Source organism: Bubalus kerabau, chromosome 7 (genome assembly GCF_029407905.1).
Source record: "Bubalus kerabau isolate K-KA32 ecotype Philippines breed swamp buffalo chromosome 7, PCC_UOA_SB_1v2, whole genome shotgun sequence".
Classification (NCBI taxonomy): Eukaryota; Metazoa; Chordata; class Mammalia; order Artiodactyla; family Bovidae; genus Bubalus; species Bubalus kerabau.
The window spans coordinates 90,856,274-90,883,971 of NC_073630.1; the positions used below are offsets into that span (position 1 = coordinate 90,856,274).

Genomic DNA, 27,698 nt, shown 5'->3' on the forward strand with positions numbered 1-27,698 from the left:
TTTTCATTTCTTTCTTTTCCTTTCCTCCCAGCCATGTGCCTCTCCATTTCTGCACTCATTCTCCCAGCCATTATTGTATCACCACACCATAGTACAAATATGCTTCCTTAATGGTTGGCAGAGTGCTCAAAGAGCCTGAACCACATCTCACTCATCTTTGAATCTTCTCTGCAAAGCACAGTGTTGCACACTTAGTAGATGTTTAGTAAGTGTTGTACTGGACGCATCTACCCATGTCTTGTTGTGGGCACATTATTTGCAAATCATGTATTATCAGTCACACTTGTATCTCCTTTGCCCCATTAGATTTGTATGGACAAGATGGGTTCTCATCATCTTTAAGAGCTTAGTCAATCTGAAAACAAGTAAGAAAGGAAATAGAATAACTGTACCATCTACTTAACTAGAATGTACAGAATCTATTTACCTGAGGCAAACTTTCTCTTTTTTCCATTTTAGTTTTTGACTGTTGGGTAGTCTTTTCAAATTCATCTACTTTTCCTTATTTGTGTGACTTAGTTTTCTTTAACTTTTTTTTTTCTTTTGATGAGGGGTGCTGATAGTGTGTGCGCTGTTTCTAGAACATAAATGGGGATTCTTATTACCTAAATTGGTTCTTTTGGAAAAAAACTGTGGTTCGCTTCTAACTCAGTGGCTAGTGTATAATACCTGACACATAACACTTTGTGAATTATTTGTTGATTAATTGAACACTTAACCTGAAAATGGGAGAAAAGACTGAAACAAGAGATAATGTGCAAATCTAGAGCAAGGTTCTGGCACCCCACTCCAGTACTCTTGCCTGGAAAATCCCATGGATGGAGGAGCCTGGTAGGCTGCAGTCCATGGGGTCGCGAAGAGTTGGACACAACTGAGCGACTTCACTTTCACTTTTCACTTTCATGCATTGGAGAAGGAAATGGCAACCCACTCCAGTGTTCTGGCCTGGAGAATCCCAGGGACGGGGGAGCCTGGTGGGCTACAGTCCATGGGGTCGCAAAGAGTCAGACATGACTGAGGTTACATACTTATGCTGACATAGTGCTTTAGGGCTGTTCACAACTGCTGCAGCTTTTTTTTTTTCTGGGCATGTATGAATGCTGTCTTCCTCACCCATATGAAGTTAGGTGTGACCTGATTTGCTTTGGTCAATGGAGCACGAACAGACGTGATGGGTATCATTCCCAGGGAAAGCTATGAGAGTCAATACATGCTTTGGTCAATGGAGCATGAACAGACGTGATGGGTATCATTCCCAGGGAAAGCTATGAGAGTCAATACATGTTTTATGAGTTTCTTTTCTCTCAAACAAGCAGTATCTTGTGAGGACTGCTCTGTGCCTAAGGACAGAGATGTAGAACAGAAACCCCAGAAAATCCATGTGGACATTATTATTATAAGGGAGAAATAAATGACCTTTGTTTTAAGACATGATAATCTGAGGTTGTTCTTTTGCTCTGACCTTACCTGTCTGGCGGGAAGTGTTTGAGATCACATGGTAAGTGGGGGACCAGGGTTTGAACTCAGGTGTGTGGACTCTGGATGACATAGTTCTTTTCTATTTCCCTCTCTGCTTGTCATTCTCTGTGCCCTCAGATCTCTCTGCTTTTAGCCACAGATAGTGTTCTTGTCTGCTAATAAGAGATGTGGACACTGATGACTTGGTTTTGTTGTTTCAAATCAGAAAATGAAATTCCTGGTGTTTCTCAATGAGGGGCAACAAGGCAGCATTCAAAAGTATAATTTTCTGGGATGGTTCTATTTTCTCAGGCCCATTCTTATCAACTCCAGGAAGCAGCTGGGGCATACACACTATTATGGGCCATGGTCAGCTTTTGCCTCAAAAAAGAGCCATACACTATGATGGGTTCTGCAAGTAGTAACCATGGTTACAAATCAAAGAACAGTCTCGTTAGGTGCATATAGTGGAGAGACTAATATCAGCATCCTTTTTGAGGAGAAAGAGCAGGAGAAATCCAATTATAATGACAAAATTTTCCCTTAATAAAAATCTTCCTTTAAAAATCGATTCTTTTAGCATGTTCCTAAGCTGGGGTCTGGATTTTAGGAATTGCTGTGTCAAGATTGAATCATTTCCCCAGTTTCCAAAAGACATCTTTGAATAATTTCTATCTGTGTTTCTAGGAAAGTGCCTCGAGCCTATAAGAAACTGGCATATCCTTTTAACCATCTAGAGGCTTAGGCTGTGTAGGTTGTTATGATAATTCATAATAATTTTGGTGATAGCTGTGACCATTGTCTTTGTAAGAATAATTGTTATCATCTTGGATTGAGAGTGTCCCATTCCCTTTGGTACTTCACTGGTAGCTCAGATGGTAAAGCATCCGTCTGCAATGCAGGAAACTCGGATTCAATCCTTGGGTTGGGAAGATCCCCTGGAGAAGGGAATGGCAACCCATTCCAGTATTCTTGCTAGAGAATTCCATGGACAGAGGAGCGTGGCAGGCTACAGTCAATGAGGTTGCAAAGAGTCGGACAAGGCTGAGTGACTAACACTTCCCCTTTCAGTTCATTTCAGTTGCTCAGTCGTGTCCGACTCTTTGCGACCCCATGAATCGCAGCACGCCAGGCCTCCCTGTCCATCACCAACTCCCGGAGTTTACTCAGACTCATGTCCATTGAGTCAGTGATGCCATCCAGCCATCTCATCCTCTGTCGTCCCCTTCTCCTCCTGCCCCCAATCCCTCCCAGCATCAGAGTCTTTTCCAATGAGTCAACTCTTCGCATGAGGTGGCCAAACTACTGGAGTTTCAGCTTCAGCTTCATTCCTTCCAAAGAAATCCCAGGGCTGATCTCCTTCAGAATGGACTGGTTGGATCTCCTTGCAGTTCAAGGGACTCTCAAGAGTCTTCTCCAACACCACAGTTCAAAAGCATCAATTCTTCGGCACTCAGCCTTCTTCACAGTCCAACTCTCATATCCATACATGACCACAGGAAAAACCATAGCCTTGACTAGATGGACCTTTGTTGGCAAAGTAATGTCTCTGCTTTTGAATATGCTATCTAGGTTGGTCATAACTTTCCTTCCAAGGAGTAAGCGTCTTTTAATTTCATGGCTGCAGTCACCATCTGCAGTGATTTTGGAGCCCCCAAAAATAAAGTCTGACACTGTTTCCACTGTTTCCCCATCTATTTCCCATGAAGTGATGGGACCGGATGCGATCAATGCAAAGAAATAGAGGAAAACAACAGAATGGGAAAGACTAGAGATCTCTTCAAGAAAATTAAAGATACCAAGGGAACATCTCATGCAAAGATAGGCTCGATAAAGGACAGAAATGTTATGGACCTAACACTTCCCCTTTAGTGGTGATAATTTTGTTATGTTCAGTTGCAGTGATACAGTTTTGGGGTATTATATTAATTTTTTTTTTCAAATGGTCAATTCACTCATTCACTTAAATAGTTTTAAGTACCTCTCTTGGCTGGGGCTCAGCTAGTCCTGGGAAAATATATTGAACAAGGCAGACACCTACTTCACAGACCTACTCACTAGACCTGCTTTTGCCAAGCGGAGAGTGATGTTGGTGCTAAGCTGGTTCTCTTGAATAGAGTTGGAAATGCTTGTGGAGAAGAGTAGATCATATCTGAAGGCAGAGAATGGGAACCTAGAGATCTTTGGGGACGTGATCAGATAATGAGGATTCTTCCTCAGCCATCAGGGTATGGATGAGAGGAATCAGAGAAAGGGTGATGTAGTTGTTTCATGAGATGGGCTTAATACAAACATGTAGAGGAAGGTAGACTTTGCTGCTTCAAAGAACAGAACCAGAAACATTTTAGGGAATAAGATATTACTTGGACTCCTGGGAGAGATTGAAGGCAAAAGGAAAATGAAGCAGTAGAAGATGAGATGTTTAGATAGCATCACCAACCCGATATGAATGGGTCGGAGAGGAATTTGAGCAAACTCCAGGAGATAGTGAAGGACAGAGGAGCCTGGGATGCTGCAATCTATGGGGTTGCAAAGAGTAGGACATGACTTAGCGACTGAGCAACAACAGTGTTTTAGATTGTTGTTTTAGCATTTGAGTGTACTTTTTATCGTCATGATTCAATGATTCATGAAGGTCAGTGATTTTTAAGAAGGATTGATAACTTGATCCAGGTTCAGTCCCTGTTGACAAGGATAGAGGTCCATCCCTCTTGTATGAGGATACAGGGTTTTCTCATTAAGGGACCTTTGTTTACCAGCTTCTTGGGAGGGAATGAAGGCAGCAGGGATCAACTCCCCAGTGTTAGGAACCATAAAGGATAAAGCAAGGGCTTTACCCTTATGAAAATGCTTAGTTAAGTCTGGGGACATGTGAGACTGTACATTATCTCTAGGAAGTTCTGTGTGTTTAAATGAAATCCAGCTGTTTCTTAGCATGTGTGTGCTTTTATTGGCACATACTGTCTCTTGGTCCATCCAGATGCTACTACTAACCTGAGAAATCAGACGTTTTACTGAATGTAAGAATGAGTTTTGTTACAATAGAATAGATCGCTTCATTAAGTGCCAAGTTCCCTGTCATCAAAAGTATATAAACAGACCTTAGGATATTAGGTATGTGTTGTTATAGGGGAAAAAGACATGGAAGACATTTCTCCCAGACACGGGAGAGAAGTTGGTTTATGTTCTCAGTGTCTTTTACCTCTGTGATTTCTCTGAGTTGCATCTCTAATAACATAGCCAGCATTGCAGAGTATCTATCCTGTGGGGCATTTAACCTTATTGTGCTTTCTGTATTATTTCCCTGTAAGAGACATGTATAACATTGAGAAATTTCTAGTAGTACTCTGTTGGAACAACTTCTGAAGCTAGCTTTTTGATACTGATTCAAGTTACTACTGACATGAGGTGTGTTTTTTTTTTTCCCCTCATTCTCTGCTTTTTTCCCCTTTTTATCTTGGTTCAGCAGAAAGTAGATTTTCTAGAAAGTACCTTTGCCCCCTGATTTAAGCAATCTTTAAACATCTTAACTAGACCCAGTGAAGTATTCTTCGAGTCTCTGCATCTTTTTGTTGTTGGTGGTCAAGGCTGCATATAACAAAGTGACTTAGCACAGCACACAATACAGCAAGGCTTCATATATTTTCTCACTGTCTGTTTTCCTACCCAAACCACCCTCCATACCACTTTAAGAAGAAACAGAGAAAGGCATATATTACCCTCAGTTCAGAATGACAGGTGCTAGATGGAATCTGTGGTTCCCAGGAGACCAAGGTGTCCTTTGAAAGCATTAGTGCTTACCTAAAGAACTTCCTTTCAGCATGATGGGACACAGCTAAGTAAGTTAGGTACATGTTGCATAAGTTTCTCAAGTAAATAATTACTAACGGCCTCTGCGCTCAGGGAGACATCATAACACTTTTGCTGCTGCTGCTGCTGCATCATTTCAGTTGTGTCCGACTCTGTGTGACCCCATAGACGGAGTGCTCTAACTTTGGTTTACCAGAAGTCATTGCATACCCTCTGTGTGATGAGTGACACCTATGTTTGGGCCTCAGTCCTCATCTCTTGAATCAACTCAGATGCTTTTAACCTCTAGCTACAACCTCTTAGTTCTCTGGACACCCTGCCTTAGGCTGGAAAATGACAAATGGTTAGGGTCCTAACCCTGGCAATTGTAGTTCATGTTCTAAGGATCTTGATTTCATAGGGGATTTATGCTTATGATTATAGGACAAAAGAAAAGAGGAGAAACTAACATTTATTGAACATCTGTATAGACACTTGCTCATGCATTTCCTTGCTTAATCCTTTCTTTTAATGGGAGTATAATTGCTTTACAATGCTGTGTTAGTTTTCTGCTGTACACTTAATCCTTACAGCAATTCTATAGGGGATTATTAGTTCATTTTATAATCTTTTCTTACTCTACCTTTGACTTCTTTCCATCGTGTCAGGCTGATGTAAGTTATTTCTTGGATTCCTTTTATATTTCTCCTCATGGACCCATTGGGTTTATCTGAGAGAGATGAGGTGTGAGTTACCACTCTGTACACCTCACCCACCAGCCAGAAAAATCATGGCCATGGCAGTTCATATCACACAGGTCTGTGTCATGGAGTTGAAGACTCTCAGCCTTGGGATTTCTTAGAACAAGATGCCTAGATGAGATTTAGGAGTGAAACAGTATCAACTGGGCATTCAATTCAACTTGAGCTTTCCAATACAAAGGAAATCCTAAGCCTGTGTTAGTTCTGACCAGAATTCCCCAGAGTAACCCTGGGATCTCTTGAGGCCTCAAAGCTATTTCATCATTTGGAACCAAAGTGACATCAGATGTCACTTTGGTTAAATTGTATAATAAACTCTCCAAGGCAGAGAAAATGAGTATACAAGCCAGCATACACTGGGAAGGTTGTTGGCTTGGGCCTGTTACCGAGTTCAAGTTAATATTGCTTGGTGCACGACAGACTGATAAACTGAGAGACAAGGAACTGGGGCAAGGGAAAGCAACTTTATTCAGAAAGCCAGCTAACCAAGAAGATGGAAGACTAGTCTTCCAAAAAACCATCTTGTGTGCTAAGTCACTTCAGTCACATCTGACCGTTTGCGACCCCATGGACTACAGCCCACCAGGCTCCTCTGTCCATGATATTCTCCAGGCAAGAATACTGGAGTGGGTTGCCTTTTCCTTCTTGCAGAGATCTCCCCAACCCAGGGATCAAACCTGCATCTCTTAGGTCTCTTGCATTGACAGGCAGGTTCTTTACCAGTAGTGCCACCTGAAAAACCTGAGTTAGAATTCAGGCTTCTTTTATACTAAAGGGGGAGAGGGTATGGCGGGTTTTTTGCCCACCAGACCCCAGATAGAATGTGATAATCTTTTGTTCTTACAGCTATCCATGGAGGATCTGGTCATGATGTCCCTGTAAACCTTCAACAAGACAAATGTTATTTTTTGTTCTGAAAATTTTATCTCTATATGAATGAAAAGCATTACATTTCTGAAGGTCCAGCCCGGGGGGCAGGACTTTGCCATTGCTATTACGTATATTTCAGGATATAGGTAGCATTCTTTTACTGTTTGACTAGACAAAAGTTCAGAGCCAGCATGACTAAGCACAAACCACAGAGCATGGAAGATTAGAGCTAAAGGAATAGATCCAATGTGGAGTCAGATTTGTTCTCCTCTGTTACACCCTCTGCTTTGCTCTCACGTAGACACTTGGAGCCATGTATGTGATAGGGGCATGATGGGCCCCAAAGTCCTTGTTCCTTTCTTTCCTGGAGGCTGCTCCCTGACTTGAGTATGACCTGTGAGCACCGATTGCCCAATGTGTATCACCTAGTTGGATGTGTATCAGTAAGGCCATGAGGACTTACTGCACGAGGCTTTTCTCCAGGTCACGTTTTGTGAGCCATAAATCAAGAGTGGTTAGGAGGAGCTGTGTTTGCAGCTGGAGGCCCAGATAATGTGTCTGTTACTCTTTTAAAGTTTTATATCTGTATCTATGTCTATATATAATACTAATAAACTATATCTATATCAACATTGATATTGACATACATATCTATATATTTGTTTGTCTGCAGATGTAGGACTGTGTTAAATGGCTTGCTTTTCTGCACATACTTTTTTTCTTCCTTCATAGACATTTTGGATATAAGGCCTTTTGTTGACTAAAGCTATTGATATGAATCTTTGATAATTCAGATAGAGCCTCCAGGAAAAATTTCCCTTGTCATCATTTTAAAAATAATGTAAATATCACTCCATGGAGCATCTTAAAGCTACTTAAAAATGGATTTAGGGACTTCCCTGGCAGTCCAGTGGTTAAGACTCTGTGCTTCCAATGCAGGGGGTTGCAGGTTTGATCTCTGGTCAGGGAACTAAGATCCCATATGCCTTGCGACATGGCCAAAAAATAAAGAAAAAAAATTGATTTTAAACTTTTCATGATCTCCATGTTTATATTAGAAATTTGATTTAATTAGAACTCCCAAGATTGTCTACTAATCAATAGACAACTTAATCTCAGGTATTTCAAAATAATAAAAGTAGATTTAATTAACACTATCATATGATGCATAAACATATGTATTAAGATTTTTTATTAAAGTATTGTATGTACATAATCATGAAATTGAAGTAAACAGAGGACTTCTAATGAAAAACAAGCTCCTTTGTATTATCTTCCCTATTTACAGACCCTGTCCTTGGAACAGTCACTTTTAATGCTTTTAATTGTGTCTATTTCCTTTTAGCTTTGTCATGGGTATCTTCTTATCTTTATATAATAAGTTTATCTTGCTATTTCTGATTTATCAATCTTAGATATTTCCTATTAATTTTTATTTTTTCAAAAGATCTTGTGCTTCCCAGGTGGCTCAGTAGTAAAGAATCCTCTTGCCAGTGCAGGAGAAGCAAGAGATATGAGTGTGATCCCTGGGTCAGGATGATCCCTTAAAGAAAGGAATGGCAACCCACTTCATAATTCTTGCCTGGAAAGTTCTATGGACAGAGGAGCCTGGCAGGCTAGAGTCCTTGGGGTTGCTGAGAGTTAGATATGACTAAGTGACTAAGCAGCAGTTTGTCAGTAAAGAATATTAGTTTCCTGCTCTTCCTTGGCCCTCTCCTCACTTTTACTTCCATATTTCTGTCATTGGTACTTCTATTTATTGTCAGTATGTGAAGGTTGCTCAGGCATGTCCGACTCTGTGAATCCATGGACTATAGCCCACCAGGCAGCTACGTCCATGGGATTTTCCAGGCAAGAATACTGGAGTGGGTTGCCATTCCCTTCTCCAGGGGATCTTCCCGACCCAGGGATCAAACTGGGTCTCCTGCATTGCAGGCAGACTCTTTACCATCTGAGCCACCAAGGAAGCCCCTTTATTGTCAATATTGGTTAGATTTACATCCTTGTCTTTATCTATAAATACATTTGTTCTTTTTCTGTCAGTTGATGTTAAAGTCAGAAATTCATAAATAGTATTTACATTATTATGACAATAGGAATGTACTTTAAAGCTATGACATGGTTTATAATTACATTTTCTTTCTCGTACAGTTTTTTTTTTTTAACCTGCAGGTTTAAATTGTATTTTTTCAAATTGCCTATTGTTCCTGTATCCCCAAGCTCTTTCAATATCTGAAGGGCCCGAATAAACACTATGGCTGCTTCATTCTCACTGGTCTCTCCTTGCTGTCTCCTCTCTTCCCTACTCTATTTTCCTGCGTCTTAAGATACCGCTGCCCTGAAACCTGCTGCACAGCTTCTGTTCTAGCATTTACTCTCAATCCTCTCCTAAATTGGAGACCATCCATCTCTTTTTCTTTGTTTTTTCATTTTGCCAAATCACGTTTCAGATAACTTTGTATGAAAGGGCATATAAAGGTTGACATTTTGTTTGGTTTTCTTTTCTTTTTTTTTTCTGGTTGAAAGTTTCCTTATTGTTTTTTCACACTTGATTGATAGTTTAGATGAGTATACAGTTGAAAGTTGAAAACACTATTTCTTCCAGAACTCTGAAAGCATAGTTTCGTTCTCTTCTTCTGTTTTTGTGTTGCTTAAGAGAATTCCAAGTGCAGTTCTTACTGCTTTTCTCTCTAGATAGAAAGTTTTAGGGTATTCTCTTCACTTTCAGTGTTGTGAAGTTTCCTAATGATTTATTTACGTACAGTGGTGGATTGTGTGTATGTGGTCTGTTTTGTTTACTTTCTCTAGGGACCTTTGTAATTGAAGAAATGTGTCCTTAATTTAGCTGTAGGATATTCTCTGTAATAGCATTCTCTTTTCTCTTTTCCTTGTTCTGCTTAGTAGGACTCTTAATATGTCTTTATAATTGGCCTTCATGGATTGATACTCTGTACTCTCATGTTTTCTGCATCTTTGCCCCCTTGACCATTACTTTTTCAGAAGATTCACTTGATTTTATTTTCTAACCCATATGCTATATGCTAAGTCGCTTCAGTTGTGTCCGACTCTCTGTGACCCCATGGACGGTAGCCCACCAGGCTCTTCTGTCCATGGGATTCTCCAGGCAAGAATACTGGAGTGGGTTGCCATGTGCTTCTTCAGGGTGTATTCCTGACCCAGGGGTCGAACCCACATCTCTTGCATCTCTTGCATTGGTAGGGGGATTCTTTACCACTGTGCCCCCTGGGAAGCCCATATACATTTATTACTATCACATCTTGATAGTAATAGTAGTCTTGAAAATTATTATAACTGTAAAGCATTTTCCTTTTCCATTTTTTATAGCATTCTGTCCACATTTTATGGATACAGTATCTTCTCAAATCTCTTGCAAACTAGTAAGAATCTTTAAGTTTTCTAAATTATAATTCTTTTATTGAAGTTGTGTTTTGGTTGTGTGTGTGTTTAGTCTTGGGCTTCCTCTCATATATCTGATAATTCTCAGTTGTTCATTTGTATTCAAGTAAATCAATGCTAAGAAAATCAGTCCTGAATACTCACTGGAAGGACTGATGATGAAGGTGAAGCTCCAATACTTTGGCCACCTGATGCAAAGAACTGACTCATTAGAAAAGACCCTGATGCTGGGAAAGATTGAAGGCAGGAGGAGAAGGGGGTGACAGAAGATGAGATGGTTGGATGGCATCACCGACTCGATGGACATGAGTTTGAGCAAGCTCCAGGAGATGGTGAAGGACAGGGAGGCCTGGCCTGCTGCAGTCCATGGGGTAGCACAGAATCGGAGACGACTGAGCAACTGAACTGAACTGAAAGAGGATTTGTTTTAGAGTGAGTAGGAAATGTCATCCTGTCATCCTGAATGCTTGAAATCAGAAGATTTTGCTATGAGGTACAAACTCCTGCTCTGATTGTCTGGTCTTTTCTAAATCCCACTTCAGCAATGAACCCTGTGGTGTAAATGCCTCAGCTGCTGGGTGTGCACCCACTGGGATGGTAGCAAACTTTAGGGGCAGTGACTTTCCATGAACTCATCCCTTTCTGCTTGCATCTTACTTGGGCCTCCATTGGACTTGGCCTCTTCCAGTGTGGCGCTTCTTCAGTGTTTTTCATGGAAGATCTCTTTTTTGACTCCATAACTTCCTGCACATATTTCACACTGTAGTTTCTATGTAGCACAAATAGTATCAAGTTCTAATACTCTTTTTTTTTCATTCCCTCCCTCTTGATCCGCTCTCAGGTTCTAATACACTTACCTATTCTTTTGCTTCTAGAAAGTTTTTGAAGTCTCTTGTCTCTGTTGGTTGTCTATTAATTTTTTTAATTGATGTGTATTTATAATTTTTTGTTTTTAATCTGTTATTTTAAAACTATCTAGGAAGGGAGAAGGATAAACGCATTTATCAAGTCATATACTAAGTTGAATTGGTAGCTTTCTTAAATTGTTTTAAATTTAGACACTTCATCAATTCAGAGAACTTCTCCATTAATTAGTAAAATTTTTACTATGTCTTGGATCCAGTATCAACATACAGATATAAGGGAGTCCAAATTAGGAAATCTGACACTGTTACATGTGCTTGGAATACTGTGGCTGTGGGGACCTATCACAGGTCCTCAACCTGATGAGAGAGTATTTAGTAAAATCACTTTGGGTCATGAAGATAGTGAGATGTTCCTTTCCTTGATTCTTAATCTTCCATTGATTTTTCTAACTCACCCTCTTACTAAGTAGCATAGTCTTGCTGACATCACTGTTCTTTTCTTTTTCTACTTTCATGAGATAAGGTAATAAATTATTTTCTGTGCTTCCACCTATATTCTTTGTACAGGGTAACTTTTGGTTCATAGTTTTATGTTTGTGTGTGTGCATGCACACAAGTGCAGGTGACACAAAGACTTACAAACACTATATGTAATCACAGGGACCACAGATGCCCTGAAGTCCTTTATGGAGTCTTTCCTATTTTAGTAAGTTTTTTAGTCCTTGTTTGTTTCTGAATGTTTCCGCAACTGATTAGAGATTTTTCAAATGTCACGTGTGTATTGTGTGTGCACAGAAAGAGAATGAAATGCCTTTAAAAAATTTAACTATGTATTTTAGATCATAAAGTGAAGTTGCTCAGTCGTGTCTGACTCTTTGCGAACTCATGGACTGTAGCCTGCCAGGCTTCTCTGTCCATGGCATTTTTCAGGCAAGAATACTGGAGTGGGTTGCCATTTCTTTCTTCAGGGGATTTTCCCGACCTAGAGATCAAACCCGGGTCTCCTGCACTGCAGGCGGACTCTTTACCTTCTGAGCCACCAGGGAAGCCATTTTAGATCATAATAAATATTTAATTTTTATTTTAGATCATAATAAAAATTAAATATCCAGTGCAATATCATTGGATTGGGAATGGGAGTCACTCTGGTGAGAGGATTTTGCTTTTGCTGGTTGAAATTTAAAAAGACTTAGAAGAAATGAAGGCTATGTATTCAACATTGAGATGTTGAAGCCCTAACACTGAATCTTGAGAAAAGCCAACAGAGTAGTTCAGAAAATTCAAAAACACAGAAAATAGGGTCAAAGAAGTTGAGGGTGGGTAGATTATCAAGGGGCATGTAGACAGCAGAGATCTCAAAAAGATAGAGAATGGTCTTTAAAACAGAGAATAGTCTTTGTGTTTGCACTGCCTTGGCCTCTGCTTTCTTCCATTTCTCTCTGTAAGGATGTCTTCTCCCTCATCCTTGCCCCACACATTAGGGATGACTTCAGCTTTTGGCTAGAACTTGACTCACGTACTTCCATAGTTATCTGGATCTTTTGATGTCTTCTTCCTTCCTCCAAATTTTCTTTAACTTTCCAAACCAACCTCATTCTTTATCTCTGTTCCCCAGACTTTTCTCTACCCAAGGCTGTCCTTTCCTTGCAGTGAGTCCTGGCACCTTCCCTTGTGTCTCCGCTCATTCTCACCTGATTCTTCCTGCACCCAGGGTGTCTCTTTCTCACGTTTGTTGCTTCTTACCTCTCTTTCTACTGCTGACTGACAGGCATTTAGCCAGTTTGGCAGTGTCTTTCCATTCCGTTAGTTCTGGGCCAGCTACAAACTTCTTCCTTATTTACTCTAAGGCTTTCCAAGCCTGAAGTTTCTTGGAGTCTGCACATTGCATCTCCCTCCATAGGAAATAGACTTTGAACAGTAGTGTTTATAGTAGTAACTCCAAATGGAAGTAAAGTGATACCCAGTTGCTGTTATTCATTCATTCACAAATATTTATTAAGTGCCACTGGTGCCAAGCTCTGGGGCTGTAGCTGTGAACAAGACAAACCAAAGGCCTTGGCTTTGTGTTCTTGGAGTTTACATGATATTAAATCATGAGCAAACAACAGAGATCCTCTAAATAAAACAAAATAATTAAAAGTTGTACAAGCAAAAATATCCAAACTGATTTTCTGTTAGTTATGAGATTCTTTCAAAGAGCTCTTACTGATAAAATTTTAAATGTTCTTTAGTCTCATATTTATATTTTAAATATTTCTGCATTTTATTTGGAGGTGGGCACTGAGAACGGGTTGGAGGTCTTGATGACATGCTTTTTTTAAAATTACTTTTGGTGGGGACAGCTCTTGGTGATCTTTTGCCATGGAAGACTAGGAAACTGATCTGACAGAATTCAAGCTTATCTCAGCTATTCCTTCTAGAAGGACTTTCTCAGTCAAACTTGTTATATCTTAACAGATTTATTATCCCTGTCCTGTTATATTCCTGTTCTTAGTGGTTGAAATGGGAAGATATTGCAAAATTTCTTGAAAGGTGGAAAACCAGTATGGAAATAGTGGAGAATTGGCTGTACGTTCATTGTGGAATCTTACAAACACTTGGCTATGACTGTGACTTAGGACATTCAGAAGTGTGTAGCATTATTGCTTTTATAATTACTTTGCTATTGCTTTTAGTATCCTTTCTCCTTTTTCACAGAGCTGTGGTTTCGGGCTACTATTCAATCACTGTGGCAAGCAGAGTAGCTGAGTTGAATATTTTTCTCCTTTACTTTATGAAAATGAAAAAGTAAAGAAATGCAGACTCCATCTTTGGGAGAAGCTAAATTGGAAACCAAGAACATTTTTGGCTTAAACCTCCTTGGTGATTTTATATTGCACCTAATTGCCATAGAAATAGGATATATCTTTTGTGGTTGTACATTATATTTTCTCTTCATTGAAAATAATGAAGTTTATATGTTTTTTTATGTAAATAACATAGAGAGACGAATCCCACCCCCCACACCCCTAGATTGTTATTAAGAGATCTGGATTTAAATTGACACTTGCTGTGTGATCATGAACTTGAAGTTCATTTTGTTTATGTGTAAGTGGTAATAATGATACTGATCTCAGAGTGTTTATCTGAGGATTAAGTAAGATAATGTAAATTAAACTACTTCAGTTCAGTTCAGTCTCTCAGTTGTGTCCGACTTTTTGCAACCCCATGAATCACAGCACGCCAGGCTGCCCTGTCCATCACCAACTCCCGGAGTTCACTCAGACTCAAGTCCATCGTGTCAGTGATGCCATCCAGCCATCTCATCCTCTGTCGTCCCCTTCTCCTCCTGTCCCCAATCCCTCCCAGCATCAGAGTCTTTTCCAATGAGTCAACTCTTTGCATGAGGTGGCCAAAGTACTAGAGTTTCAGCTTCAGCATCATTCCTTCCAAAGAAAACCCAGGGCTGATCTCCTTCAGAATGGACTGGTTGGATCTCCTTGCAGTCCAAGGGATTCTCATGAGTCCAGAAAGATTAGTTGACCCTTAATCTTAGATATACACATCTTAAAGTAGATTTGTTATGTCAACATAGGGGGGAAAAAGTATCAGTGAGTCAGTGAGGTGTACAGAGAATATATCCTATAGTCTCATTATGAGGGTATGAGATGGGGAGGTCAGTTTATGTGTCTGTCATTGCATCACATACATATTTACATTTTTACTTAACATGTACACATATAAGTATCATCATTTTTCTATGCTGTACATTCTCCTACCTCTTTTTATAGTATCTAACAGATACAATTGCAAAGGACTTTATGAATTGCTACATGTGTGCTAAAGAATAACAACGATTTTCAAACTTTGTACAGAATGTTATTAATTTTTATAGAAGACAGTATGTACCTGCCAAGTGGGTACTTTGAAAATGAAATTGTTTTCAATTGTGTGAAACTGCTTGAAAATGTGCTCCTCCAAGCTTTCTTTTTCTTATGGCCAAAATACAATAATATGGAAATTATTATGATTATTCACTCAAGGCTGGTTCTTCTTTTTCTGTTGTAAAAATCAGATTTGAAAAACACAAAATTGCTTTAGACCAAGAGCAGTTATAAAACATTCATTTGGCCTGTATATTAGAAAGAAAGGCCTACTGGTGGTGGTTGTTGTTCAGTAGCTAAGTTGTGTTCAACTCTTTGCAATCCTGTGGACTACAGCACCCCAGGCTCCTCTGTCCTCCACTATCTCCCAGAGTTGGCTCAAATTCATGTCTGTTGAGTCGGTGATACTACCCAACCACTGCATTCTCTGCTGCTCTGAGCAGATGCATCTTTACCTGCACAAGAAGCAGCATACTTTTGGGTACATTTGATTCACAATGACATTTGCTTCTGCTACCCCCACTCCCTCAATATTGCAGTGTATTGAGTTTACATTAATAGGCCAAAACTCTAGAAAACACTGAGTTAGCCTGACAGTGTGTCTTATTGACTATTGGGTACAGATTATCCATGGTAGAACATTGTTAGGGACTCTTTGTGTAAGTTTCCCAGGTTTGCTAAAGTGCCACACGGAAATTTCTGATTCCCAGGTATAATCTGGTTTGTAATCTCTTGTCCTTGCCTTCTTTGATTTGGGTGATGTGTTTCTGGAAAAGGCTGATTAAATAGTGAATTCCGATAACAAAGTTATTCATTGAATGTGTGTGTGCTAAAGTCACTTCAGTCATGTCTGATTTTTTGCGACCCCTTGGATTGCAGCATGCTAGGCCTCCCTGTACCTCACTATCTCCCAAAGTTTGCCCAAGTTCATGTCCATTGCATCGGTGATGTAATTCAACCTTCTCATCCTCCTCTATGAGATCCTTCTCCATGAGATCTTCCCAAATCAGGGATTGAACCCAGGTTTCCTGCACTGCAGGCAGATTCTTTACCATCTGAGCTACCAGGGAAGCCTATTGATTGTGTAGGTGAAGATTTAGAGGAAAGGCTGTGGACAGTCCTTTTTGTGTGTGTTTATGTGGCAAAGAAGCTAACTCCATGATTTACTTGAGATGTGACGGTTTTGAGCAATGGCTTGCAGGAGGACAAGGTTATCAGATCTGCCTCTTTTGCTACTTTAATTTATGTATGTTTCATGCAGTTCAGTTCCAACTAGGACACACCCTGTGGTTAAGAAACTGGTTTATTTAGAGTAGTGGTTCTCCAGCTTTCGCTTGCTTCAAAATCATTTCAGAGGTTTGGTAAAACCCACCTTGCTTGGCCCCATACCCAGCATTTGATATAATTGGTCTGGGGTGAGTCACAAGAATTTGCATTTCTAATACGTGCTCAGGTGATGCTGCTACTGCTGGTCTGGGGACCATACTTTGGGAACTACTGAGTTGGAACATTGGGAAGCCTTTGTCTTTGGTTCAGGGTGTTGTGGAGGGCAGAGGTGGAGAGTTTACTAGGGAGGGAGGTGGAAAAGGTGCAAGAATGCTGATCATCTTTGCTTAAGGTTTACCTAGAAGTGTTGACTTCTGAATTCTTTCAGTGTGTTACAAAGTTAAACATCAGTGAAACTGTTAATATTACTTTTATTAATGAGAATCAGATAAAGTTGGGAGGGACAATGGATGTGATTGTTTCTAACAGTGGCCTCTTCTTCCCCATCTGGTTCCTGCATCTTCCTTGTTCCTGTGCCTTTTCTATGTCCCCCCGCCCCCCTGCAGTATAATACAAATACAGATAGTTATCCTGTAACTGTCTTTCAGAAACAAGAGAAATGCGGCAGTATATGAGCTTTCTTGGAAAAGTTGTAACATCAGTCAGGATTACCATTATAATGGAAACCTTACTTGTTTGCTTCAGATTTTGCTGTCTATGGGGTCGCACAGAGTTGGACACAACTGAAGTGACTTAGCAGCAGGAGCAGCAGGACAGTGCTTGGGTGAAATGTACCTTCGCAGTATTTATGAAGAATTTCCAGTGTAAATCAATGAGTTTAGAATTTTGCCTAGAAAATTTAAATTACTTAGTGAAAAATTGCTTTCAAATTCATTTCAGTATTCATGCTTATATACAATTGATTTAATAATTAGAAATCAGTATACCTATTAATTTACATAAGCTGCTTTTAATTTAGGATTGCTAAGGCTTCATTGCTTTAAGAATATATAATTCAGTAAGTTAAGTCAGATACAGAAGGAGAAATATCATATGACATCCCTCATATGTGGAGTCTAAAATGAAATGATACAAATGAACTTACTTAAAAAACAGAAAGAGACTCACAGACTGAGGAAACGAACTTATGGTTGCTGAGTGGGGAGGGATAGTTAGGGAGTTTGGGATGGTCATGTACACACGGCTATATTTAAAATGGATAACCAACAGGGACCTATTGTATAGCACATGGAACTCTGCTCAGTGTTATGTGCCAGCCTGGTCGGGAGAGGGGTTTGAGGGGAGAATGGATATGTGTATATGTGTGGCTGAGTCCCTTTGCTGTTCACCTGAAACTACCACAATATTGTCAACTGGCTATACTCCAATACAAAATAAAAAGTTTAAAGTTCAGGGGAAAAAAGAATAAATAGTTCAGTTGTTTTTTCTTTTGCTTATGTAGGTAGACTCTTCACCCATTTGGTTAAAAAAAAAATGCTTTTTTTTTTTTTTTTTTAATTTTATTTTATTTTTAAACTTTACATAACTGTATTAGATTTGCCAAATATCAAAATGCTTTTGTTTTTTAATGTAAAATACAAAATTGTATGTACTTATCAATTCCTGTTAGTTTCTAGCCCAGCATTATTTGGGGGCATTCATGTTTGTGCCTGGCGCCTTTTGTATTGAAGACCATAGAAACCTTGTATGTGGTTCAGAGAAGAAAATGTGGCTTTCAAAGAGGTTCTTTTAATTGTGCTTGTAAAGCAGTTTTTCAGATGTTACTTTCCTTTGAAAAATGCCCTGTGCTTAAATTTTCCTAGAATAAAACATCCTACCAGGTAAAGGGTTTAAGAGATCTGGGCCATGCTTACTCAATGAAATGCAGCAGAGTGGAAAATAATTCTGGTTTTGCCAGCTCAAGAAAATTGATCTAGTAGTTAAAGACAATTATATTATTTAATGAGCAGCTGTTATATAGACATTAAATTATTAGGAGTAGATTTTAATCTTTGATAGAATTTTGTGTTGATGTTTTGGCCTGAAGAAATGGAAGTCTGTGATCTGAAGAATTATATGGAAGCAAGCATGAAGCTGTGTTCGAACTTGGGTGCTTGTTTTTCAACCCTTGTCCTTTTAGTGTGAAGACCAGACTGAGTCAGATCGCTGAGGATTAAATGGGGAACACATTACTCAGCACCTTGCAGGGGTGGGTCAAACACCCTGCCTTTGAAAAGTTATTCTTTTGCTTAGTAAGCCAAGAAATTTCAAGTTCAGCTGCAAAATGAAAGCTCAGTATTTTGTTGATTAACCAGTCTATTTGAAAATGGTTCTCATCTAGATGGCCCCCTCTCTGTTCTTGTGTGATTGTATCTGAAGTCACTGGTTGATTTGCCAGTGGATTTTATCTACAGCACCCATACTGCTGTGGAGCTTGTTGCCCATGGAATATTCCTGATAAAATCTGTCTCTTGACTTGAATGAGAGGTTTGGCATATTAGGGAGGAAGATGGGATATGCTTATTTTAATCTGGTAAATGGGAATGCAGGAAGTAAGGGGAGCTGTGATAACACTGAGGAAAAGTATAGGGGTTCTGGCTCAGATGCCCACTAAGGAGAAATATTCTTGATAAAATGTTAGTCAGAGAATGGAATACAGATGGTTTGGGGGGTTGATCAGAGCAGGTGGCGCCTAGGAAGGACTGCAGAGGCTGATGGAGAGGAGGTCCAGGCCTTTTGTCCTGGGGCCAGCTTTGCTGAAATAAGGAAGGAGCCCACATCTATAGGCAAAGAAATAGATAAATTAGGATGTGTGTAAAGGGCAAGCCAAAACCAGGAGTAAATATATTTTTATGTGTATAAGTTTTACATCTTTCTTTCAAAGCCAAGAAAGAAGACTTAAACAAGGTCTTTGAGATATTTTTTGTTTAACCATGTTAGTTCTCTCACCTTACTTTCCAACTCTGGAAAACTCTTCGGGAGAGTCCTAACACAGCTCAAGCACCATCACCATTCCCATCATCATCTACTAGCGTTCATGAAGTGTACAACCAGAAGCTTTGCGTTTTTTACAAGAAGTCTTTAATGACGGTCCCATTCTGTTTTTACAGGTAGCCCAGCCATGACCCACAGGAATCTGACTTCTTCCAGCCTGAATGACATTTCTGATAAACCAGAGAAGGACCAGGTAAGCCAGGAATTCTTGCTTCTTTAAAGTGTAAGACAAAGTATATCTAGAAGATGCTGGGAAGAGATGAGAAATGGTGGTTTCCTAACTTAAATTGAACCAATATATGTTGATGGCTTTTTTTATTCTCACTTCCTTGGAAAGAAGGGGAAGCAGTTTGTGAAGGGATTTGAAGTCCAGAAGATAAGAGTTAGCTTAGTCCAGAGATCTTCACTTGGGCAGTTTAAATGTTGAAACTATAGTTCTCTCAGCTTTAAGATAGTAATAATAACTCCTACCTCAGGTTTATTGTAGTGCTTAAATAAGGTAATTTATTAAAAAAGTGCTCTGGTGAACTGTGAAGGGCTAGGGAATGCTGTCTGTTGTGAACTTTGGGGGGATACTTCAGGCAAAGGTAATGATAGTCTTGTTAGCTGTGTGTTTGCTTATTAAAATATATGGTAAGTAACCCATTTGAAATGAAAAGCAATTAAGTTTTGAACCTCAATATGTTTTCTTTTAAAAAGAATATAATAGAAACTGGATCATTTTCCTAGTTGAGTGAGTATCTGGACTTGAACTAGTTAAAAATGTGACTAGGTATAATTTTGTACTTTGTTGTCGTTCAGTCGCTCAGTCGTGTGCAACTCTTTGCCACCCCATGGACTGCAGCACACCAGGCTTCTCTGTCCTTCACCATCTTCCAGAGCTTGCTTGAACTCATGTCCATCGGGTCAGTGATGCCATCCAACCATCTCATCTTCTGTCATTCCCTTCTCTTCCTGCCTTCAATCCCAGCATCAGGGTCTTTTCAGATGAGTCAGTTCACATCAGGTGGCCAAAGTATTGGAGCTTCAGCTTCAGCATCAGTCCTTCCAATGAATATTCAGGACTGATTTCCTTTATGACTGGTTTGATCTCCTTGCTGTCCAAGGGACTCTCAAGAGGCTTCTCCAGCACCACAGTTGGAAGACATCAATTCTTTGGAACTTTTTGTACTTTGCATTAAAGAATAAAATGAGTTATTTGAGCTAATGGGTTGAAAATTCTACTTGAATAAATAAATAAATCTCAATTATATATTCCTAAGGCAATGACACCTTATTTACAACCATGTTTCTCTTTAGACAGAGGTTTTCAGACCTTAGTGAATTCCCAAAAGTACTGGAAAGGTGAAATTATGTTCTTTCTTGTAAAGTGACATTGATTTCTTTATTCTCCTTCTAACCACCTTTGGAATAACCCTGTCCCCATTTTCTCCTAATTCGATACATTTTTCATATTATTGTTCTTATCTTTCCCCTCAGGTCAAAAGCTTATACTGGCTTCTATCAAGTTAAGTTCAGAATATGCCAACTTTGAAGATTCTCTGAAATCTGGTGTAATCTTTCTCATTTTAACTTACCTGTGTTTCCCAGAAGAGAGACTGTGCTTTGGTTAGGCTTAATTACTGCACTGCCCACCCCCACCACCCCTGCCCCAGCACTGAGATTAATTCTTGACTTCTAAAGTTGCCACCTACTCTTAAATGCTAATATGGATAGCACTCCTTCCTACCATTGGCCTACCTCTTGAAATACTGTGAAGGATGATTGTCTAAACATTGAATGCATTGGTAGGATCATAACACTACTGAAAGGGAAAACTCAGTCCACTAGGACTTGTTGAGAATTTTACTCAAAACTATTTTGTACATTTTGGCTCCAACGATTGACAAAGCAGCATTCTAATTATGAGATTTATTGGAACCTTGATACAGGATAAGGAAGTTAGGAAAATCTGGGTTGACAATTTCTTAGGAAGACTTCTTTTACTCGAGACAGTTCTCTTGTCAGGCATTTGTCAATAGCTGCTGGTAAATGTTGAGAGAAATTTCTTACGTTCTTGGTTGTCTTCATATCTGAGCATATACAAAAGAAATTTGATGGGTTAAGATGTTTATTACATAAGATTTTGATTCCCAGTTAGAAGAAATAGGTTGGAACATTATGATTTAGTTGATTTAACTAAATAAAGCCTGTGTCGTCCTTAAAACCAGAATCTCTGATGCCTATCTCCAATGTCTCCTATTCATCAAGGTTCATATGATGTTGAAACCAGGAAGATTTCATTCAGGAATTTTGTTCTTTTTGTTTTCAAAGCTAGAAAATGCAGGTGATGCGTATATCATTATAAAGAGCAACTGTCCATCTTCATTTATCTAATACAATAGCCATTGTTCATCCAATGAACCCTTCATCCCCTCAAAGAGAAAGAAACTTCATCTTTGCTTCCCACAAAAGAGTTTGAAGAGGCGCTTTGTAACTGACCCATGATCTCCTCTATAATCAGAAGTAGAGTACAAATGCAAACTAATATTTCCAGTTTATATACCTACAGTCTTATTAACTTCAAATACAAAAGCTCCTGGATCATTTTCTGGTGAGAAGAAGAAAATAGGCTTGCTAAGAAGATGAAACCCTGGCACACACACACACACACACACAAAACCCTGCAATAAACTTGGGCTTTTTATTTTTTAGCCTGCTTTTTCTCTGTTTGGGTAGGAAAAAAGGTTGCCAGGCTCAAATTTGTTTTGAAAAAGCTTTTATAATTAATTAGCCAATGTCCTGGAAATGATCTTGGCAGTAAAGTCAAACTTGTTCGGTATGCTTTTCCAAGTTGGCCCAAAAAACTTGCATCCAACTGGAACTGAAGTTTTCTGATGGACTGATTATTCTGCCTGGATACAATTTGAACAGTTGCGATGGTACCTCACAGCTTCCTGGAGCTATATAACTTCCCAGTAGCACAAGGAATGGATTTAATGTTCAGAGATAGGAAGAGAAGCAGAATTTCTCTTTCTGACAGCTACATAGTGACAAAATTTGAGGGCATATTTTTTATGAGATTCTGTTTTGGGAAAACAGAAGAAACAGATCTGTGGGCTGCACTTTTTCTGTCTGGCTCTGCCAAGCCTAGTACTTACAATTTCAGTAGCGGCTGCTTTATTGAGAAATAGCTCACAATAGTTAACGGCAGAAGAAAGAGCATCGCCAAAATTTAGATGATGCAACGCTTCAACAATATTCCAACTTGGATGTTATATTTATCAGGCAAAAAAAAGAAAACACCTGGGGAGAAGTAGATTTAAAAAATACATCTGGAGCTCATTGACTTGTAAATGTACATAAATAATCTCTATTTTGTTGCTATGGAGGATTTTTTTTCTTCATTATCCAGTTATCTTCCCCAATTACCTTAGACTGATTTGTTTTTCTATTACCTTTTATTTCTTTTCTGTTTTTGAAAAAAAAATTTATAAATTCTGTGGGTGCTTATTAAATGCAATGGGTTAGTTATAATTTTCATGTGAGTATGGAATCATCTGTGAGAATAAGAAAATTCCTTCTTACTATTTTACCTTGTAGCTTTAACTCTCTGGAGGAAATACTGTGCTCAGTGGTACAATGACTTTTTAATTTATTTTTATTTTTTATTTCCTTTTGTGTTTTTTAGATTTTTTTTTTTTTTTTTTTGGTGTGGATCTTTTCTTTTTTTAAGTGCTTATTGAATTTGTTAACACTATTGCTTCTGTTTTTTATGTTTTGGCATTTTGACTGTGAGGCATGTGGGTTCTTAGCTCCTCAACCTTAGATCAGACCTGTACCCCCTGAAGTGGAAGTGCAGAATCTTAACCACTGGACTGCCAGTGAAGTCTCTCTACGATGACTGTTTAAAAGGGCTTTTTTTTTCCCACATTTTTGAGCAATGCAATAACATCTCACAATTACATAAATGTTAAGTGAAATCACAGTCTGTAGATTGCAGTGAAAGCAGTAGATAAATTTCTTGCAGATGCTTAGAGAGACACTTCTGCACACATATCCTTGTAACTTCTTAACTAGTCATCACTTCCTTGATACTGATTATTTAGCCAGCTTACCTGAGAACTTATCCATAGATTTCCTGGTGGAACTGGGCCTAACGTTAATTTCTAAAGGGTACTGTAACCAGTTTTTGCATTATTTTTAAGTACACTATTATCCTTAATATACTTTGTGATCTCTATTTTTGAAATCCTGGTCTGTGTAGAGACAGACCTGAATTAAAATTTTTTGTCAGGGAGTAAGAGGATGAAATCAGTAAACCAGGTAGAACTTTGAAACTTCTCAGCCATGACTGTCTTAAAATGGAATCTAGAAAGATACATCTTGTGATTGGACATGCCCCTAATCCTTTCTTACACATGTGGAATATAGGAGTGAGTCACCCTGGTGGCTCAGATGGTAAAGAGTCCACCTGCAATGCAGGAGACCTGGGTTTAATCCTGGGGTCAGGAAGATCCCCTGAAGAAGGGAATGGCTACCCACTCCAGTCTTCTTGCCTGGAGGATTCCATGGACAGAGGAGCCTGACAGGCTACAGTTCACAGTGTCTCAAAGGGTCTGACATGACTGAGCGACTGACGCTTTCACCTAAATTCAGCTGAGATGATGCTTTCATTATTTTGATTTCCATCCTGAGGCTCACATACAGCTTCCCTTAGCATTCATAGCTATTTCGTATTCATAGTAATGGAAAAGTACAATAGCACTTGCTTTTCTTTTTTCAGCACTCAGACAGAAACCCCTCTGTTTCACACAGAGCATGGGTGGTCTTGCTCTGCTCCTCAGAGAAGGCACAGCGGTGGGGAAGGGGTTGTATTTGCTCACGTTATGATACTGTCTTTTGCACGTGTTCAGGGACCGGTGAGACACTGCTGAGAAAGCTCCAGATGGAATCACATCTGTGAAAACCCGAGAAGAAAGGCATGTTGTGAGGAGGTGGTTACAGTCATGAGATGTGCTTAGTCACTGCGGTGTTAGTAACTGCAGAGAGGGTCTCTGTGGCTGCAAGTTTCCTTTGACCAGGAGTCCTTGATGAGAACTGGCAACACCGCGGCACTGGTTATCTTTGGAGCCCCTTTCCCAGGGGTTTAGCTTGTCACTGAGATAATGAACAAAACTGATGTTTGTCATTCTCTTTTCCTTCTCTACAAGAAATTTAACCTTCTGTAGCCTCCTCCTCCCACCTTGTGTTCTCTCCCATATTCTGAAAGAATTAACAACTAATTATTAGCAGAGTTTGAGAAGCACAGATATTCATACTGATTTTAAGAACCTGTGTCCCAGTTGAAACTGACAGTTGAATTTCCGCATTTTCATACTGTTGTGTTTCCTGTGAAAGCCATTTATCTCGATCAGAAAGCTAGCCTTCATTTAAAAACAGGTTATGTGTCAGCTTGAAAGTGAAGTAGATAAACTTGTCTCAGGTAATCTCAGCTCTATGTTGTGTTTTCAGGTGAGAAAAGGAGAGATCGTTTGTAAAATTTAGAAAAAATGTAAAATTGAAAGCCAGCTGCAGCAAATTTGAACTTCTTAATCACCCCATAATTGTAGGCTGCTGAACTCACTGATCCATGTAAAGAGTATATTCTGTGCTAGCAAATGTTCTTGGTGGTAGGGTTCCAGAGGTAAATGAGACAGACCGATCTTTTGACACGTGGAACTTGTGTGCTTCAGGGGACAGATAGACAATAAATAACAAAGATAAGTAAATAAACAAGTAGGGTAATGTTATGCAATGCTAAGTGTTGTCTAGAAAATATAGTAGGATAATGTGGAGAGGTACAGCAAAGCTGGTTTAAGTAGGAGGGTTACCCAGAGAAGAGAAGTTCTGGGCAAAGAGGTTTCTAGGCTGAATGAAAAGCAAGAGGAAAGCCTTGAGGCAGGAATGAGTGTGCTGTATTCAAGACAGGAATAAGAAAAATTCCAGAGTGACTGGAGCAAAGGAAGCAGGTATGCAGAGGTAGACGAGGCCAGGCAAGTACACAGGGGAACCTTTTAATTGTATTCTAAGTACCAAGAGACACTATTGTGGGAATTTTACCTAGAGAGTGGTGTGTTCTGATTTACTCTGAAAAAAGATCACTGAGAATAGTGTGTGATGGGATGGAAGAATCTGCTAATGTTCTGGATCATCTGGTGTTGTTCCTATAATTAAACACTGGATGAACACCGCAGTGCAGTAAACAGCTCAACAGACAAGAGCCAGTTTCTTAATGGGTTTTGTCGTAGGTGTCAAGACCTTATTCCTATCAACAAAGCAAGTTCTTCTGTACCATGAAAGTATTATAAGGGAGAAAGTGAGTTTTCTAGTTAGCATATTCTCCATGCACTATTAGTTAGATTAATTATTAGTTACTATTAATAAAAATTAAAATGTTTTAATGCACTAGAAGTGAATGTAGGCCACTGAGAGTAGTGAGACTGAGCTTATGAGTGATTGTTTATGTGCTCTTTTTGATATTGCCTGGTAAAACACATGACTCATGAGACCTTCACCAGAGGTCTCTCTAAGAATTTAATGGTGACAAGCAACTTACTCCTTACTGTTTTGAAAGAGGCATCAGGATGTGTGGACAGAGCAGCCTAAGGGGTTCCTGAGCCTTGATCTCACCTGTACCTGTGAAGTGAGTGTTAGTCGTGTAGTCTGACTGTTTGTGACTCTTTAGGACCCTATGGACTGTAGTCTGCCAGGCTTTTCTGTCCGTGGAATTCTCCAGGCAAGAATATTGGAGTGGATAGCCATTTCCTTCTCTAGGGGCTCTTCCCCATCCTTTCTGATCAAGGGTCTCCTGCATTGCAGGCAGATTCTTTACTGTCTGAGCCACAGGTGCCCATGAAAGAATCTAAGAACTCCAGGAGCACCACAGGGCAATCCCTGGTTCACCATTGAACAAATGGCATTGCCGGGTTTATATGCCTTAAGTGGTTATCTGGCATGTTTTTTTATTTAAGTCACTTTTTTTCTCTTTTCAGTGTGTAGCAGTTTGCTGTATCCCAATGCAAAGAATATACGTAGGTTGTAGAGAGTAGTGGAATGCCATCAACAATTATCTTTAATGGATGTCTGCTCTCATGCCACATATTACCTACCTCTGATCAGAACGTCATTAAAAAAAAACCCCAAAACACCTTTTTTCCCCCTTGAAAGTGGAAAACCAGAAAGCAACAGTCCCTTTTGGTAAACACCCTAAGGGCATGTTTAACAAACCTTTATAATAAGTGTAACTATAAACATTGACTTATTCTTTACCTGCTGTAGTAACATTTTATTATCTATAGTGTTTTTTAAACTTTAGTTTTTTTCTGATTCATAGTTATACAAAATTGCTGTAAAAATTCAAGCAGAACAAAATGAATAAAATAGAAAATGAAAGTTCACAAATTCTCACCGTCAAAATAACCACTATTAGCAGGTTGATATAGTCTTCTAGACTTTTTCTAGACATAAAAATGCATATGCTTACTTATATAAATTACAAATGAGATCATATTGTTTGGGAACTGGATTTTTTAGAAACCTAACAGTACCACAAACATCTACCTTGTTTTCCTTAAAGGCTACATAGTGCACGTTTCATTTAAATAATCTGTTAATAGATATTTACTTATTTCTTTGCAATTACAAGCAGGCCTTTAAGAAATGTCCTCATTGTAACTGAGTTTTGGGGGGGTTTTTTTGCATTCTTTCATGAGTACTTCTGAAGGAGAAATTTTTGTAAGTGGAATTGCTGGATCACCTTGTATTGCCAATTACCTTCCCAAAAGATTATGTCAGTTTCATCCTACGTCTTTTAAACACTTGAATAAACCTTTCTCACTGCTGGGATACTGTTTGCCAGTCAGATTTGAGTTTCTCCTTTGTGATTCACTCCACTAAAAGCTTAGCGACTAAATTCAAGTGAAAAGGATCCCAGTTACTAGCATCTGCCTCCTACTTCACTTTGGGGACTTTTTTTGCAGAAGCTGAAAATATCAAGGCTAAAACTGGGTTTATTTTCCTGGTCTAATTGGATCTCTGAGCTGGCTAATCTGCCTTGTATTTTGAGGTAAAGAGGTGAGAAATACAGTGGTCGTAGACTTGGCCGCCTTTGTGTTTCTGATTGCTTCTCCTTGAGGAGAAGCTATTCTCAGATCTGAGAGACACCCTGTGACTTTGTGAGAATTTCCTTGGCAACCAAAAATGGCTTCCTCTTAAGAGCCCTTCTTGGTGGTCAGCATTTGGAACAAAAAGGAAACTTGCAAGAAGGGTTGAACAAGTATTTTTTTTGAAGCCCTATCCAGCACATTTGCAACTTGGCCCTGCATTTCTTTCCTCGTCCTCCACCCTCAAGAGAATTCTAAGTGAACTTACATACATACTGTAAAGTGAGTTAA

The 27,698-nt window shown here is 39.3% G+C and overlaps 1 protein-coding gene across 9 annotated transcripts in view; it reads left to right on the forward strand.

The window, feature by feature from the left end:
* The window catches only part of SLC4A4 (solute carrier family 4 member 4), a 309,392-nt gene that overhangs the window by 141,359 nt on the left and 140,335 nt on the right, over positions 1-27,698 (forward strand). For all 9 annotated transcript variants that reach the window (XR_008717186.1, XM_055588771.1, XM_055588772.1 and 6 more), the window contains one exon: positions 19,401-19,477. Coding sequence is in view for 8 of the 9 variants with exons in the window: in XM_055588771.1 (XP_055444746.1) it covers positions 19,401-19,477 (77 nt within the window). In the remaining variant the exon portion in view is untranslated. The remainder of the gene's footprint in view (positions 1-19,400; positions 19,478-27,698) is intronic.